This window comes from Puma concolor, chromosome A3 (assembly GCF_028749965.1).
Source record: "Puma concolor isolate L17-30 chromosome A3, mPumCon1.1.hap2, whole genome shotgun sequence".
NCBI classification, from domain to species: domain Eukaryota; kingdom Metazoa; phylum Chordata; class Mammalia; order Carnivora; family Felidae; genus Puma; species Puma concolor.
Window position 1 is genome coordinate 32461638 of NC_141669.1, and position 16692 is coordinate 32478329.

The window sequence follows — 16692 nt, forward strand, 5'->3', positions numbered from 1 at the left end:
ATTAGATTATAAACTCCTTAAAGGCAAGAATTATGTTTTATCTGTCTTTACATATCTAGAACCCAATACAGCACTCTATACATCCAAAGAAATGTAAAAACTTTGTTAATGGTGGTGATTTACAAGTATGTTATTATTATGTGATAAATTCTGCTCATTGAAACTCGTATTCTTGATTTCAAAGGTTTAAAATCTCTGATCCAAATTAGTATTTTTTACTGCATGGATCTAATCTATTGGCTTATTTTTTGAGGAGCATTTGCTGTTTTTCAACCTCAACTTTAAGAGTTCAAACTGGAGAGAAGTATCTCAATTTTTTAAATATATTATGAAAGGATATGCTGGGCTAGGAATGCTTAGAAGGGACCTAAAGAGTCATTATTTACTTAAAAGAAGCAATAGTTAAGCTCTACTAGGATTAAAGAATAGGTCTATGATTACTTAACTCTGTTGTTTTAGGAACACACACAAATATACAAATAAAAATCTACACCAAATCAGGACTATTTACTTTTTTAAACTGCAGAGAGAAGTTTTGTCCATCCAGTTCTCATTGTACAGTATATGTACTTAAGTACTTAATAAACATAGGCTTTTAATGATATTGAAGAGAGGAACAGAGAATGTCCTATTAAGAATAACATAAGATACTCTGTTTTTTAGCAGCTCCGTTTCTGTATTTCTTCAGGAAATGAGGATGGCTACCCTGTTATAAAACAGGCTTCTGAACTTAATTACATGCTGGTCATCTATTCAGTAAATTCATAGGATAAGGCTGATTCCCTGAAGGGGAAATTTATTAATGGTAAAACCACACTAGCTCAATTTCCTCATTATTTTGGTCTAAATTTGTTGTAATAGGCTATAATGGCAATAAAATACAAGGAAGAAAGTTGCTAAGAATAGTACACATTTTAGGGGGTTTGTATCAAGTTTTAAAAAAATAAGCTCCCTGCCTTTTGTAAAATCATTCAATAATGAGAAGAAATCCAAGAAACCATGTTCCCTTTAAGACTAAATCTGGCCTTCCTAGGCTGAGTACTATACAATACCAAAAAGATAGCCAACCAGGTACCTGTACATACCTGGTATCTGGTTTAAGTCCACCACCAACAATGAGTAGTTGGATGACCTAACGAAGTCATTGATCCAGCACCCCACTTTCTCATCAGTAAAAAGAGTGGGACTAGTGACAAGATCTCTTAGTCCCTTCCAGCTCTAACATCCTGCAAGTCTAATCATTAGTATTTCACACTCCAAATTTGACGGAGTCTGGACTTTAATTAGGGAAGAAGGGAAAAATCTCTATAGAAAAAAAGAGGTAGAGAAAGAGAAGATTAATTGCTGTTCTATGTTATACTACATTTGCTTTTCTATCACTTTCATCAGCTATGCCAGCTACAGAATAAAATCATCTACTTAAACCAGTATTTCTTACATTAGATCATACAATTCCACTAACACAGGTAGCTCTACTGAAAAAAATAACTCTAATGTTGTCTGTTTTACTTTGGTTTTGGGGCAAGTTTGCTCTTTGTATTCTTATATTTGGATTCAAAGAACCCCTTTAAAAATTTCATCTAGCTATACACAAAACATAAATTTGTGCACTTGCTCTATGTATTTTATGCTCCAACAAAAAGTTTACTTTAAAAAAGATATTCAAGGGGCGCCTGGGGGGCTCAGTCAGTTAAGCGTCCAACTCTTGATTTGGGCTCAGGCCATTATCTCACTGTTCCTGAGATAGAGCCCTGGGTCTCTGCACGGACAGCATGGACCCTGCTTGGGATTCTCTCTCTCTGACCGCCCCCACCCCCCACACTCTCTCTCAAAATAAATAAATAAAATTCAAAAAGAAAAGACATTCAACATATAGTCAGAATACACATTTCCTAAAATTTTAAAGTAAATACAATTTTTGTTAAGCACAATCTAACTGGCTCTCTCCTGTACCATGTCTAAAAGTGAAGGTTAATGGACATGTTACTAAAGAGTTGCACTATTTTGCTACAAGCCAAAGCCAAGATTTATAAACAAAACTAGATACAAACTCATAAGTAATTCACCTTTTGGGGGTAACAAGAACAAATGTTTTGCTGCCTAACCTGTGTGGGAAGTCTCTTGCCTAAGTAACACAGTCAAATGTCCAGTTTAGTGTTAGGATTTTTGGGGGGCAATGGGAGGGACCTGAGGGAGTGGGGGTAGAAGTTTATTTGGTCAGCTCTTTTGGCAAGGAAGCAAAAGGGCTAAGTCAAAAGTCATGTGATCTATGAACACAGTATTACAGAAAGAACGTAGAACCTTACTGTCAATAACTTGAAATTGGACTGTAAACTAATTACTTGATGTTGAACTCTCTCAAGCATCTTATTTGTAAAATGGAAATAGTATGTACCATAGAGAAATACTGGTAATAGTGTTGCTGAAAAGATCAAATGAGGCACTAACATGATAACACTTAAAAACAGTTCAGAAATAGTAATAGTAACAGCAGCAACAGTAGTAGTAATAGGAGTTAATGTTTATGGAGCATTTATTTTATTTTAATCACTGTTGGAAACACTACGTGTTTTACTCATTATCCTCGTAGCTATCACATCTTGTATCTATTATTATTATTCCTATTTTATAGATGAGGAAATGGAGGCTCAGAGTAGTTAAGTAATTTGCTGTGAGGCACACAGTTAATAAATGATGGAGTCAGGACTCAACCAATCCAAACGATCTGACTCCAGAACTCTTAACCACCAAAGATGCTATTGTCTTGATGGCAGAAAGACCAAGGTGCCATATAAATGCTATCCCAGAATAATAGGTTAGCCTTTGAATGGTCCCATAGTTCCTGATGACTCAGACCATGTTTGAGAAAAACTCTTAGACCAAAGACCTGTTTGCCCTTGGTGGGAAAAGTATTTTGTGATGCTTCTCCCAACTGAGTATAAGTAGGTCATTTTGTTAGGAGCAACAACAGTAAAAAAACAAATTGTCCTGAAGTGATGATTTTAACGTATTAGCAGCAATCAATTATTTTTATCACAAACTTCACTGAGTTTTAAGAGATTGTTTCTTTGACCTGATACAGTAATTGTCTGTGTTGGGTCTGCCCATAAAATAAAAACTGAATCAGAAATTGTGTTAGGTATTTGAACCACTTACCATTAAAGTGGTTTTAAATTGGCTGTTATAGAACTCATTCAAAATATATAATAGTCATTGACCTGGTCGTAGTATCTGTCCCTACATAAACTAACATCTCCACTAAACCTACTCTTCAACCTTAATGAAGATGGGGCAATCAAAACTGTTCAAGAGTGGTTAGAATCAAGAAGAGCTGGTTTGGTTGGCTTTTCGCAAGCTGGAAAGAGGGGGCAGAACTGCCCTGTCTTTTCCATATGCTGTGCCTACATCAGGAGAGAAGTGTTTTTTTAATACCTGGGTCGTATGACAATGGAAGCTGTGATAAGCTACTTACTTATATATCCCAAAGTACATCCACCAGAATAAAACATTAAGGGTTTTTTAATACATAAGGAAGAGAACATTCGTCAATCCTCCTTTTGGAAGGAACCTTAAAAACAAGTCAGTCACAGAGTTCAGCTCACAACTGCACAGAGAAGTAAATGGAAAAACAGGATTTGACCTTGAGGTCAACCCCTATGGACTATGACCTGGGGAACCCAGCGTGGTCCTGCCAGACCAAAGCAAGAGACTGCAATTCACAGTGTAAGTTTACTTTACAACCTGGGAAAATAAGAAGTTAGTGAAATAATTATAGTTCCTAGTCCTTTGGACAAAATGAAGGGAAGGGATGATGCAACACCCTGAGCTAGAAGCATAAAAGAAAGAAAAAGTTTCTAATAAAAACCTAGCAGTTAGAGATGCTCCTGACTTTCTAAATATACCCAAGTCTGTGAGTAAGGGGCAACAGAATGGCATATTTAGATCTCTGGTCTACCACGCAAAGATTAACCATAAAAGTTCATTTTTACTTGTGAGTTTCTTCACTGAAACCACATCCAGAATTCCCAAGAGTACAAGAGACAAATCAGACTATGATATTGATTACAGAATGAACATACACAGGTCAGAAATAAAAATTTCATTCACACAAAAATATCCTATCTTCAAAGCATGAAGAAAACTACAAAGCATGCTATTAGAGCTAACTTTATTTTGTTAAATGTATTAGATGATGGGAAACAAAAATGTACCTGAGATAGCTTCCAAAATAAGCAACAATATTTGGGTGTTTACAGTCTTTCATCATAATAATTTCTTGCTGTACAACTGCAAAATCTTCTCCTAGAATAAAAAACAAGCATGTCGAATATTTAGTAGGTAAGTTTCAAAATGTCAATTTGTTTCAAAACATAATAATGTTACTGATGTTATATTTAATTACACTTTCAGTCTTTAGTTAACAAAAAGTACAGTGATTAAAAGTGTGAACTCAGGTCCCAGACTATCTAGATTCAAATACTAACTCTGTCCCTTACTAAGCTGTGTTAATTTGAGCAAGTTACTTGACCTGTGCCAATTTCTTCCTCTGCAAAATGGGGATAGAAATAGTAATAATTTGTCCTAAGACTGTTGGAAAAATTAAATGGGCTAATTTGTGTAAAATGCTTAGAATGGTGCCTGGTACAGAGTAAGTGCTATATAAACATTTGTTATTATTACTATTACACACTGGACATAATCATCATATAATTCACTAGAAAACATACACAGCTTTTTTCCTTTATTACCAAATAACATTTAATATAATGACAGCACAAGGAAGTAGTTCTTTTTAAGTTAGGGCAGGAACCCTTATGCACCAAGAGTGTCAAATATACCTCCACAGGCTCTTGGCTGAGAGAGCCACCCTCTAGCAGCACTGGGTTACCAGATGGCCCACATACACAGGCTTCTCCTATATTCAACTGCCTTGTTCCAGCCATATTCAGATGCAGAATGGAATTGTATTTAGCCTGGTCAGACTATTAGCAAATAATCTCCTTCCACTCCCTTCTTGCCCAAATTCTCCAAAATAAGATCTGGCAATTCTATAGCAGTGTTGCATGGTATGGCTCCTGAATGAACACTTGTGATAGAAAGAGAACTGCAGTGAATGCAAATGTGGTGAACCAGGGACCAGGTAGAAGGGACAAATGGTAGTCCTTACATCTACATGAAAGTAGCTTTGCACTACTTTCAGTTTTTAAAAGCTTTATATACTATGAACAGCCTCATTTTCAATGTATATTAGTGGCAAAGTAAGAAACGGATTCCCTAAATTACAGCTCAAACTGTAAATATGAGGTCATTATGGCAAGCCCTGACATTTCTTGCCTTGGCAGTTTCCTACTGTAAACCTAATTGAGACTTGAAGTAGCCTAGCCATGAACCATTTGAACCCAATGTCAAAACCCACTCTACTGTCCCAGTTACAAGGGAAGAAATAAAAGAGAAAAGGCAGTATGTCAGATTCTTAATTTCTGCAATGAAGTAAATACAAAATTAAAGATCTCCAAAGGGAGAACGGAAAACTTATATGCTTCCAAATTTTCAGAAGAAAATCACTGAACTAGGATTCTCTTCTGACTTTATTCCCCATCATTAAGAATTCCTGATATTCATCATATTAAGAAAAATCCAATTTGCAACAATAAATTAAAAATCTAATTAGAAATAATAAAGCCAAATAAAACTAATACCAAATTTCAGGGACATATTAAATACTTTGAAAGTTCTAAATTTTGCTTTTTCACCTGCCTCTCAATTACGCATTTCCCCAAAGCAGTGAAGGGCTTACACGAGATCAAAGTTGATCTAGTTTGATGGTCAGAGGATAACAGCTATTGTTCTGGTGGTAGTCATTCTACAACCTCAAAGGGAGATAGCTTTAGAATAAAGTTCATCTGTAGAAAGCATTGAGGAGAAACAGGAAAACAGGGGAAGGAAGAAGGCTTGCCTGAGCCACCGCAGCTAGCCTCATCTGACTCTGTAAGCTTCAGATATACCTCCACGTGATCAATAAATTCCCTGTTTGTATTGTTTAAGCTACCCTGAGTTGTGGTTTCTGTTACTCACAACTGTATCACATCTTCTATGGTGATCTTTGCACATATCATAGCCCTTATGACACTGCATCAGTGCATGTCTACGTTCTCACTAGAATATCACATCCTCTGGAACAAGATTATGTCTTAGTCATCTTTGTATCCATAGCCACTAATATGTGATCAATAGAACTGTTGCCTGAATGAATCTGTAATGCCACATAATTCCTCTACAAGCTGACACTAAATCAAGAATGCTGCTTTTGGTTTAATTTCAACCAGTTATTACCATGTTTTATATAATTAATTGCTTATTTGCTACTCTCATGTTTTACAAAAACCTGTGAATGGCTTTAAGTCTTCAACTACCCTCTTTCCCAGAAACTGGTGTTAACCCAAAGTGCTTCCTTTTTTCTTATCAAGTCATTTCTATGTGCTTAGGAGAATGGCTGAGTTAAATTCAACATTTTGGGGGGGGGGAGTAAAAAAAACTCCACGATTTGATTTTTAAAGGTAACTGAAAAAGGGTGATTTGGGTAGGAAAAAAAGAAAACAGAGTTTTAATACAGCAGTAATCCAAAGAAGCCTTACAGTAGATTTAAAGCGCTTTCATCAAAGCTCCAGAGAACTATATTTCAAAGAATAAATTAACAGGCACCCCCATCCCAAATCCTAGCACATTTAATTGGATACTGTAGACTGGGATGGTTATACCAGACAATTTCTACAGATTCTTTCCAATTCTGAGAGTCTAGGATTTTATGTAAAATTTTAGACACTGAAGTAAGGAATATATTTTCCAAAAAAATGGCAGAGAAAGAGAAGGCAAGGAAAAGGAAAAAGGGGGAAGGGGGAAGGGGGGAAGGAAAGAAAAGAAAAGAAAAGAAAAGAAAAGAAAAGAAAAGAAAAGAAAAGAAAAGAAAAGAAAAGAAAACCATAACTGAGAAAAACAGGCAAACCTGTAAGTAGACCAGATCATGAATAAACAGGCAGAAAAACAGAAACTAAGACATGTAAATTTCTCTAAATAAACATGACACACATTGTGTTCAATAAATGTTAACTATTTGCAGGAGGCTGAATAATGGCCCTAGAAGGGTCCTAATCCTTAAAACTTGTCAATATGACCGTATATGGCAAAAGGGTTTTTACAAGTGTGATGAAATTAAGGATCTTGAGATGGGGAAATTACCCTGAATTCTCTGGATCATCTAAGTGGAATCACAAGTGTCCTTGTAAGAGGGAAGAAGAGGGAGACTTGACTATAAGAAGGCAAGAAGCAAGTTGCTATGCTTTGAAGATGAAGGAAGAGGCCAAGAATTAAGGAGTGCAAGGAATGTGGCTCTAGAAGCTAGAAAAGGCAAGCAAAGAGATTCTCCCTTAGAGTCTCCAGAGAGAGTGCAGCCCTGTTGACACTTGGCTCTTGACCCAGTGAAACACACTCTGGATTTCAGAATTCCAGAACTCTAAGAGAAAAAGGTGTGCTTTTCAAGCCGTCAAGTTTGGTAGTAAGTTGTTACAGCAGCCACAGGAAATTAACACATTATTACTATCAACATTATTACTGTGGCAGAGCTGGCTAGCCATTCTCAATCTGTGTTCTCCTTCCGCAGTGTAGAAGTTATTGGTGAGAGACAATCATCTAGTCAAAGATGACACTTCCTTCACAGTGAACACTGATGCGCCTAAGGACTAGTTCTTGCCAATGGAAACTGAGCAAAAGTAATGTGTCCTTGTTGCACGATTTATTTCCCTATCAGCAAACTACATGACACTGTGAGGCCCCAGGAATTGCAAGAAGTCTGGGTCCCTGAGTCACTAAAAGGAAGAAAGTCATCCAACAACTTGAACATCTGCACTGAACTATTATATAAACTTGATTATGTTAAGCCATTCATATGTTCTAGTTTAGTTATTACAGTAGTCAACATTATTCTAAGCTGATAGAATTATTACCATCCATTTACGAAAAACGTTGTCCAAACTGTAGTAGGTGCTTCACAAATGTTTTAGAGTTTTAACAAACTTTTTTTTTTTAACAAAAAAAGACTCAGTTCTTCCATTTAATAAAGAACAGATACAATGAAAGATAACAATGAACCAGATTATAGACATTTCTATTTGGTATACAATGCTTTCCTGTAAACAGCTATATTTAGTCAGACGTGTGAGAACAAACGAGGAGACTTCAATGCCATGGAGGTGGGTCTTTCCCTGAAAACTACAACAAAACACAGAATCCCTAATACCTCCTTGCCTTTTAGATACAAACTGACAATCACTGTATTTCCAAAATTTCATAAAATTCTTTACTTTTTCTTTGACAAAATAATACTTAAGTCAAATATCCAACTAACTGCTTTTTTGGTATGCCTCGTTATTTTCACTGGTGTCAACTGTGTATGTTTTATAAAGTACATTAACACAAGCATTTTGAATTAATAAACTACTTACTTTTTTATAAAACTGTAATAAGAATTCAGTAATATAATTATACAAATATTGCTGTTCAGATAAATATTGTGAAACTGTCAAAACGGAACTATTTCACTTAGCATAATACTCTCCAGTTCCATCCACGTTGCTACAAATGGCCAGATTTCATTCTTTCTCATTGCCAAGTAGTATTCCATTGTATATATAAACCACATCTTCTTTATCCATTTGAAGGTTGATGGGGGGTGGGGGAAAGAGGAAAGTGGGTGATGGGCATTGAGGAGGGCACCTGCTGGGATGAGCAGTGGGTGTTGTATGGAAACCAATTTGACAATAAGTTATATTAAAAATAAATAAATAAAACAAAATAAATAAATGCAAAAAAAATAAAACATGAAAAAAATGGAACTATTGGTTAAGAGGTAGCAATGTCATTTGGTCTGTGTAACAGCTTATGGATCTAATTCCATCCAAGTCGTTGTATGAAGGCAGTTGACATGTCCCTTCACACTAAACAGAAGTACAGTTTATCTGAAAATCAAACCAGGAAAATTTAAGGATTATCTTGCATTGGGAAGTGAGCCAAGAGACAAGTATGTTCGTGTCTTCAAAGAACCAAGTCTTAAGTCTATCTGTAAACTGTGTATTCTATTTCCCTAGTTCTGCTCCCTGTGAAGTAAACACAAGTTTACAAGGCATCCTCAATTTCCCTTGGTGTTCTTATTTTGTTTCCTGTATCCTATTTTGTTTCTTTGTTTTCTTATTTTCCTTCAGTCATCTTTATGTTTTTCTTCTAAGTGTTTGACATCTTCACAATCCTAATAAGTTGTGATGGTTTTCCAGAAATGTCTTGACAAGTGTCATTATAATAAAATAATTCTCTGCATTATCAACAGTTATTTAACACAGCAAGTTAGAATTTAAAATACTTTTATCATTTTTTTAAGATTTTTAAAAACAAGTTTTCTCAACTTGTTATAGATACGATTTACCTTCTAGTGTAGAACTCTGTAATGAGGTGTTTGTGTGTGTATATATGTACATATAGGCACATATATGTATATATATACATACATACACGTACATATATATGTATTTGTGAAACTATATATATATATATATATATATATATATATATATATATATATAAATCAATACATCGTTTGTAAAAATACCTAACACTTTACAGTTGGATAAAGATGAGTAGTTTTTTTTTTTTTTTTTTTTAAGGGGGAGAGGGGCAGAGGGGGGGGGGGAGAGAATCTGAAGCAGGCTCCACGCTCAGTCTGGAGCCCGATGTAGGTAGGGCTCAACCCCATGACCCTGTGATCATGACCTGAGCCCAAATCAACAGATGCTCAACTGACTGAGCCACCCAGGTGCCCCCAGTTATTCTCTTTAGGTGGTGTTTCTTGAGAATACATTCAACCACCACCATACACTGAGCAGCAAATATGATACAAGTGAGAATGTGCTTAGAAACTACAGGTAGAGTTCCAGAAATGAACAATACTTTCCTTGACTTTAAGAAACTTACAGGGACATGAAATCTGTACTATAATAACTATAACAGTTTAAACTCAAACCTTAAGTAATTCCTTTATTTCTATAACATCAAATCTATACTTTGCTATTGGACTCACCATGTTTAGCACAGTGTCATAATTAGGGACATGTACTTTGGAATCAAAATATTGATTTATGAAACCTGATTTCACAGCTTTCTGGCTGTATGATCTTGGGCAAACTCATTCATATTCTTTTTCTGAATTCAGGTTCCTCATAAAATGGAGATAACAGTGTCTCCCTCTAATTCTCTTATTGGAAGGATTAGATGAAAGAATACTTCAATGCTTAGAACAAGGCTTCACAAATGTTCATTACTATTATCTCCCAGTATGATTTGTTGTTTGTAATTTTACATTATTTCTCCTACTATTCTCCCCCTTCACTCGGCTTCAGCCACACTGTTTTCCTTGCTTTTCTCCCTGAATAGCATAAACGAGCTCCTGACTCTCAGCCTTTACACTTTCTATTCAGACTACCTAAAGTGCTCTCTTAACCCAGATGGCTTGCTTCCTCACTTCTTTCAAGGCTCTACTCATCTGTTGCCTTCAAGGTGAGACCTTCTCTGATACCCCTATACAAAATAGCAACCCACAATCACAACTCTACAACTGCTCTTACAGTACATTACTGCCCTTAGTTTTCTCTGTAGCACTTGCCATATCTAATATACTGTATGTCTACTTAGTCACTGTGTCTCCTAACACATAACAGGGGCACTGAATATGAATGAGTCAATGAATTATTCTAGAAGTACTAAGAAACTGAAATCCACAACAGAAAAAAATAGGTGGATAAATAGTAAAAATACAAAATTCTCATTATTAGTATATATGATATGTTCCCAGAAAGCAAGCAAATAAAAATCAACTGAAAAAACAACCAGAAACGATTTTTTAAAATGCTTAAATTAACAAATTAGAATACATCAAATCAAATTATATATCTAAGGATAAGCTTCAAAATGTGTAGGCCATAAATAAAGTATTTTGGGAGATAAAAGATCTAAACAAATGGAAAGATGGGGTGCCTGGGTGGCTCGGTCAATTAAGCGTCTGACTCCTTATTTTGGCGCAGGCCATGATCTCGCGGTTCATGGGTTCAAGCCCTGTGTCAGGCTCAGTGCTGCCAGCCTGGAGCCTGCTTGGGATTCTCTATCTGCCCCCCCTACCGGCCTCAAAATAAATAAACATTTTTAAAAAATGGAAAGACACTTCACTTTTGAAGAGAAGACTTTATTATAGTAAAGATGGCAACTGTCTATTGAATTAATCCCTGAATTAATGTAATACACCAACCAAAATACCAACCAAATCTTTTTTGAACATAAAAAAATTTAAAATTATATTCATCAGAAAAGAAAAACATGGGAGAACCATTTTGTAATTGGTATTACTTTAAAATAAGTAGCTCTTATTTAAGAATGGATATGTCCAGAAGAATTCTCACCTTTTTTTTGATTCTTTGTCTACCCTGGATCATGTTAAATGTCTTCTGCCAGAGTGGTAAGGAAAAGAAATAAAAAGCATCCAAATTGGAAAGGAACAAGTAAAACTATCTCTGTTTGCAGATGACATGATCTTATAAGTAAAAAACCCTAAAGACTCCAAAAAACAGACAACTATAAGCATTAAAAAATTCAGCAACATTGCAGAATATAAAGTTAACATACAAAAATCAGCTGTGTCTACATACTGGAGCAATAAATAATCCAAAAAGAAAATCAAGAAAAACCTCAATTACAATCTCATCAAAAAGAATAAACTAGTTAGAAATAAACCTAACCAATGAGGTGTAAGGCTTGTATACTAAAAACTAAAGGCATAAATAAAGTCCATATTATAGACTGGAAGACTTCATATTGTTAAAGTGTCCATACTAGCCAAAGTGATCTACAGATTCAACGCAATCCTTACGGAAATCCAGTGGCTTTTGTTTTGTTTAGTTTTGCAAAATAGAAAAACACAACCCTCAAAGTCATATGAAACAACCACAAAGGATCCTGAATATCCAAAACAATCATGAGAAAAAAGAACCAAGCTGGAGACCTCACATTTCTTGATTTCAAACATGCTACAAAGCTATAGTAATTAAAATAGGGCAGTACTGGCATAAACACAAACATATAGACCAATGGAACAGAACAGACAGCCCAGAAATAAACCCACACATGTATGGTCAACTGATTTTCCACAAGGGCATGACGACTACTGAATGGGGATAGAATAATCTCTCCAATAAATGGCGCTAGAAAAACTGGATATCCACATGCAGAAAAATGAAATTGGACCCTTATCTTACACCATACACAAAAAGCAACTCAAAATGGATTAAAGACTTAAACTCAAGACCTGAAAATGTAAAACTTCTACAAGAAAACATTGGGGGAAAACTTCATAACACTGGTCTTGGCAACGATTTCTTGGATATGACACAAAAAGAACAAGCAACAAAGGCAAAAATAGACAAGTGGGACTACATCAAACTAAAAAACTTCTCGCACAGCAAAGAAAACAATCAACAGAGTGAAAATGCAAACTACAGAGTGGGAGAAAATATTTGTAAGCCAGGTATCTGATAAGGGGTTAATATCCATAATACATATGGAACTCCCATAACTGAAAAGCAAAACATTCCAAAAAACCAAAACACCCTGATTAAGAAATGGGCAGGGGCGCCTAGGTGGCTCAGTCGGTTGGACGTCCGACTTCAGCCCAGGTCATGATCTCGCAGTCTGTGAGTTCAAGCCCCGCATCGGGCTCTGTGCTGACAGCTCGGAGCCTGGAGCCTGCTTCAGATTCTGTGTCTCCCTCTCTCTCTGCCCCTCCCCTGCTCATGCTCTGTCTCTCTCTCTCTCTCTCTGTCAAAAATAAGTAAACATTAAAAAAAAAAAAATTAAAAAAAAAAAAAAGAAATGGGCAAAGGACTTGAATAGATATTTCTCTAAAAAATATGTACAAATGGCCCACAGATACATGAAAAATGCTCAACACCATTAAGCATCAAGGAAATGCAAATCAAAGCCACAATGAGATATCAACTCACAGCTGTTGGGATGGCCATTATCGAAAGAGACAAAGAGAAAGCGAGAAAGAGAAGGAAAGAGAAACAGAAAGAAGTAAAAAGAAAAAAAGAAAAAGAGAAAAGAAAGATGGGGAGGGAGAATAGAAAAGGAAAAAGAAAACAAAGGAAAGAAAGGTTGGTGAGAATGTAGAGAAATCTGAACACTTGTAAACTGTTGATAGGAATGTAAAATGATGCAGCTGCTACGGAAAACAGGAAACCGGTTCCTCACAAAAGGAAAAAACAGAGCTACCATATGATCCAGCAATACAACTTCTGGGTATTTATTTATTTATTTGTATTTATTTTTCTTAGAGAGAGTGAGCATGAGTAGGTAGGGTAGAGGAGAGGGAGAGAGAAAGAGAATTTTAAGCAGGCTCCACGCTCAGCACGGAGCCCAATATGGGGCTCGATTGCACAACTCTGGGATCATGACCCGAGCCAAAATCAAGAGTAAGACACTCCACCAACTGAGCTGTCCAGGCACCCCAACAGGTATAGAGGTTTAATCATGCAAGATGAAAACGTTCTAGAGATCTGCTGTATAACATTGTGCTTATAGTTAATGCTGTACTATACACTTAAAAATTTGTTAAGAAGCTAAATCTGTGGTTTTTTTGTTTGGTTTGGTATTTTTTAACCACATGCATGCACACACATGCACACACAATGTTCTATGGCCAGAAAGAAAATTTAAACTTAGATTATGGGAAAGAAGTACGATTTCCCATGTCCATCTTATGGGTACTTCACTCATAAACATTCCTGCTTCCATTCTATTTTAAACACAGAGAGAGGTGCCTGGGTGGCTTAGTTGGTTAAGCGTCCGACTTCAGCTCAGGTCATGATCTCATGCTTAGTGAGTTCGAGCCTCGCCCTGGGCTCTGTACTGATGGCTCAGAGCCTGGATTCGGATTCTGTGTCTCCCTCTTTCTCTGCCCCTCCCCTGCTTGCGCTCTTCCTCTCTCTCTCGCTTAAATATAAACAAACATTAAAAAAGAATTGTTAGGGGCGCCTGGGTGGCGCAGTCGGTTGAGCGTCCGACTTCAGCCAGGTCACGATCTCGCGGTCCGGGAGTTCGAGCCCCGCGTCGGGCTCTGGGCTGATGGCTCGGAGCCTGGAGCCTGTTTCCGATTCTGTGTCTCCCTCTCTCTCTGCCCCTCCCCCGTTCATGCTCTGTCTCTCTCTGTCCCAAAAATAAATAAACGTTGAAAAAAAAAAAATTAAAAAAAAAAAAAAGAATTGTTAAACACAGAGAAATGGCAATGTCCATCCATGCTACATGTATTTTATAACCAGTTTTGAGTTGCCTTTTAATTTGATTTATGGTACCATTCAAAATACATAATTTATAAAACTCCATTTCATATTATAGAAATAATAAATGGAATTAATAGCATTTCAGTAATCTATGGCTCTCTTCCCAGAACTGTTATTCTCTTAAACAAGCTGTCAACTACTGTCCCAAACCATCAGGGTACCAGGAAATACTGAAATCCAATTACTATCCTAAACTACCATGAAATCTAATGGCTAATTTTAAAGGGATAAGAAAATGACTTTAAGTAATTACAATATAAAATTGTAAAATATTTTTTGCAAACCACAGAACTAGTACCCAATTCTTAGTTTTGGGGAGAATACTCAAATTACAAATTAAAACTACACAGAAATATAAAGGAAGTATCTAATAGTTCCAAGGATTTCTAGATATTCCAATATAAATGAAAAAATGAATTACGATAGCAGTATTGGTATTTTTAAGGACTGCAAATAAGAAAATGACTCTTCAAATAGATGATCTAGTGAAAATAACTTATAGTTCATTTTTTGTTTGGCCATCTTTTAATAAGTGTTTATGATTAACAATGTTTAAAGTAAGTATCACTTACATTTGCATAAATGGTTACAAATCAACTCTGAACTTGAGTTCAATAGGATCAAGAAATTTCCTTGCTGAAACTAAACAGTGGAAGATTAAAATATCCTGACTGGTGTACCAGAACAGTTTCCATCATCATTCCATGATTAGGTATATTTGGTTTAAAGAAAACAGGATTCCCACTCCTAGGGGAAAGAAAACAAAAACAAAAACTCCTAATACAGCGTTTCTCCATCTTGTTTTCCTAATGGCCTTTCCCGATGAAATTTTAATGCCATAGATATTCTATATGTGTGTGTGTGTGTGTGTGTATCTGCACTGTATACATAAAAAGAGTAAAAAAAATTTTCACACCCAAAGAACGAAATTCTACCCATTTCATTTTAAATAAGTATTTGAGAAAACATTCCCCAATGTGAACGGATGGTCTCCAGGTAGTGAGGTTAGACTGACTTAACCAGAAATTCCTAACTAACCTTCTAGGTCTCCTTTTCTCTTACCTGGATCCAGCTCTTCTTTTGAGAGCCCAGTTTATCAACGTAGCTCTAATGGAAGATTCAAAATAAAGGAGGTACCCATAACTCAGTAGTGAATTCCCAGTACCAGTCCTCTGGATTATATCCCTACTACTTTATTAAAAATTATAGCAGCATACCTAGAATTTCTTTATGTAAAGTAGGTTTGTAGCAGGCTTGAAAGCTGCAGTAAGAACAAAAAGGAAACACAAATCATGGTACAGATTTTAAACCAAGCAAAGAATATAATGGGCAATAATTTTTCTATCTTTACCATGCTTACAACAAGAACCACACTTTACTGTTTAGGGATAGTTCTAAAACTTCGAGCTCTCTAGTGTTCTGGTTCTCTCTCACAAGGCTTGGTTTAAAATACAATTTTCTATGGCTCCTGATCCGGAGGCTATGTAGGCATAAGTCACAGCTGAATAAACCTTAAGAAAATATCAGTTCCCAAAATAAAAACAGTACAGCAAAACTATTCTCCCCATAACCTCAATTTGGACATACACTGTACCTCTTTCCTTTTCCGTAGTAGCCTATCAGTCATGTTTCAGTCCTGTTCCTCCTTCTGCCCTAAAATCTCATGCAGTCATCCCTGCCTTTCATGCTACTCAACTGTGGATGTTGTAAGAATAACAGGTCTTCTTACTCCCAGGATCTCTCTTCTCACTCTGTCCTATGTACACTGTGCTACTAACCTGTAAAAAAAAAATCTCACAGTCTGCAGGGTAAAGTCTAAATCTTTCAGCTACTATTTACCGTTCTCCATAAACTATCATCAATCTGCTTTCTACATCTTATTTCCCACTATACCCAAACAGAGCAGGCCGGGTATGTCAATACCATCTCTGCTTTCACAGTATCCTCATATGAAATACCCCTATTCTCCTATAGCTAGCAAAATCCTAGCCAGCCTTGGAGGCTCAGCTGAACTGTTCCTTTCCTAATTATACCAAGTGAAATGAACCTTACAACCTCTACGGAACCCATCAAATGAATCAGGATATATGTCCTATTTGTGTCCTTTCACAGAGCATCTTGCCTAGATACGCCCCATCTAGAGTATTTCACAGAGTAAACGACTAGTCAAAGCCCGCTATTCATTGACGTGGGAATCGATTAAGTGTTTCTAGTCACAGTCCGCCCATTCCTTACTGTCAGCACAATTCAAATACACACACAC

The 16692-nt window shown here is 36.3% G+C and overlaps 1 protein-coding gene across 4 annotated transcripts in view; it reads right to left on the reverse strand.

Annotated features, from left to right (window-relative positions):
* The window catches only part of MAP4K3 (mitogen-activated protein kinase kinase kinase kinase 3), a 206459-nt gene that overhangs the window by 95586 nt on the left and 94181 nt on the right, over positions 1 to 16692 (reverse strand). For 3 of the 4 annotated variants that reach the window (XR_015249002.1, XM_086700431.1, XM_086700432.1), the window contains exon 3: positions 4212 to 4302. The exons of the other annotated variant lie outside the window; for it this stretch is intronic. Coding sequence is in view for 2 of the 3 variants with exons in the window: in XM_086700431.1 (XP_086556557.1) it covers positions 4212 to 4302 (91 nt within the window). In the remaining variant the exon portion in view is untranslated. The remainder of the gene's footprint in view (positions 1 to 4211; positions 4303 to 16692) is intronic. 4 annotated transcript variants of the gene reach the window in all.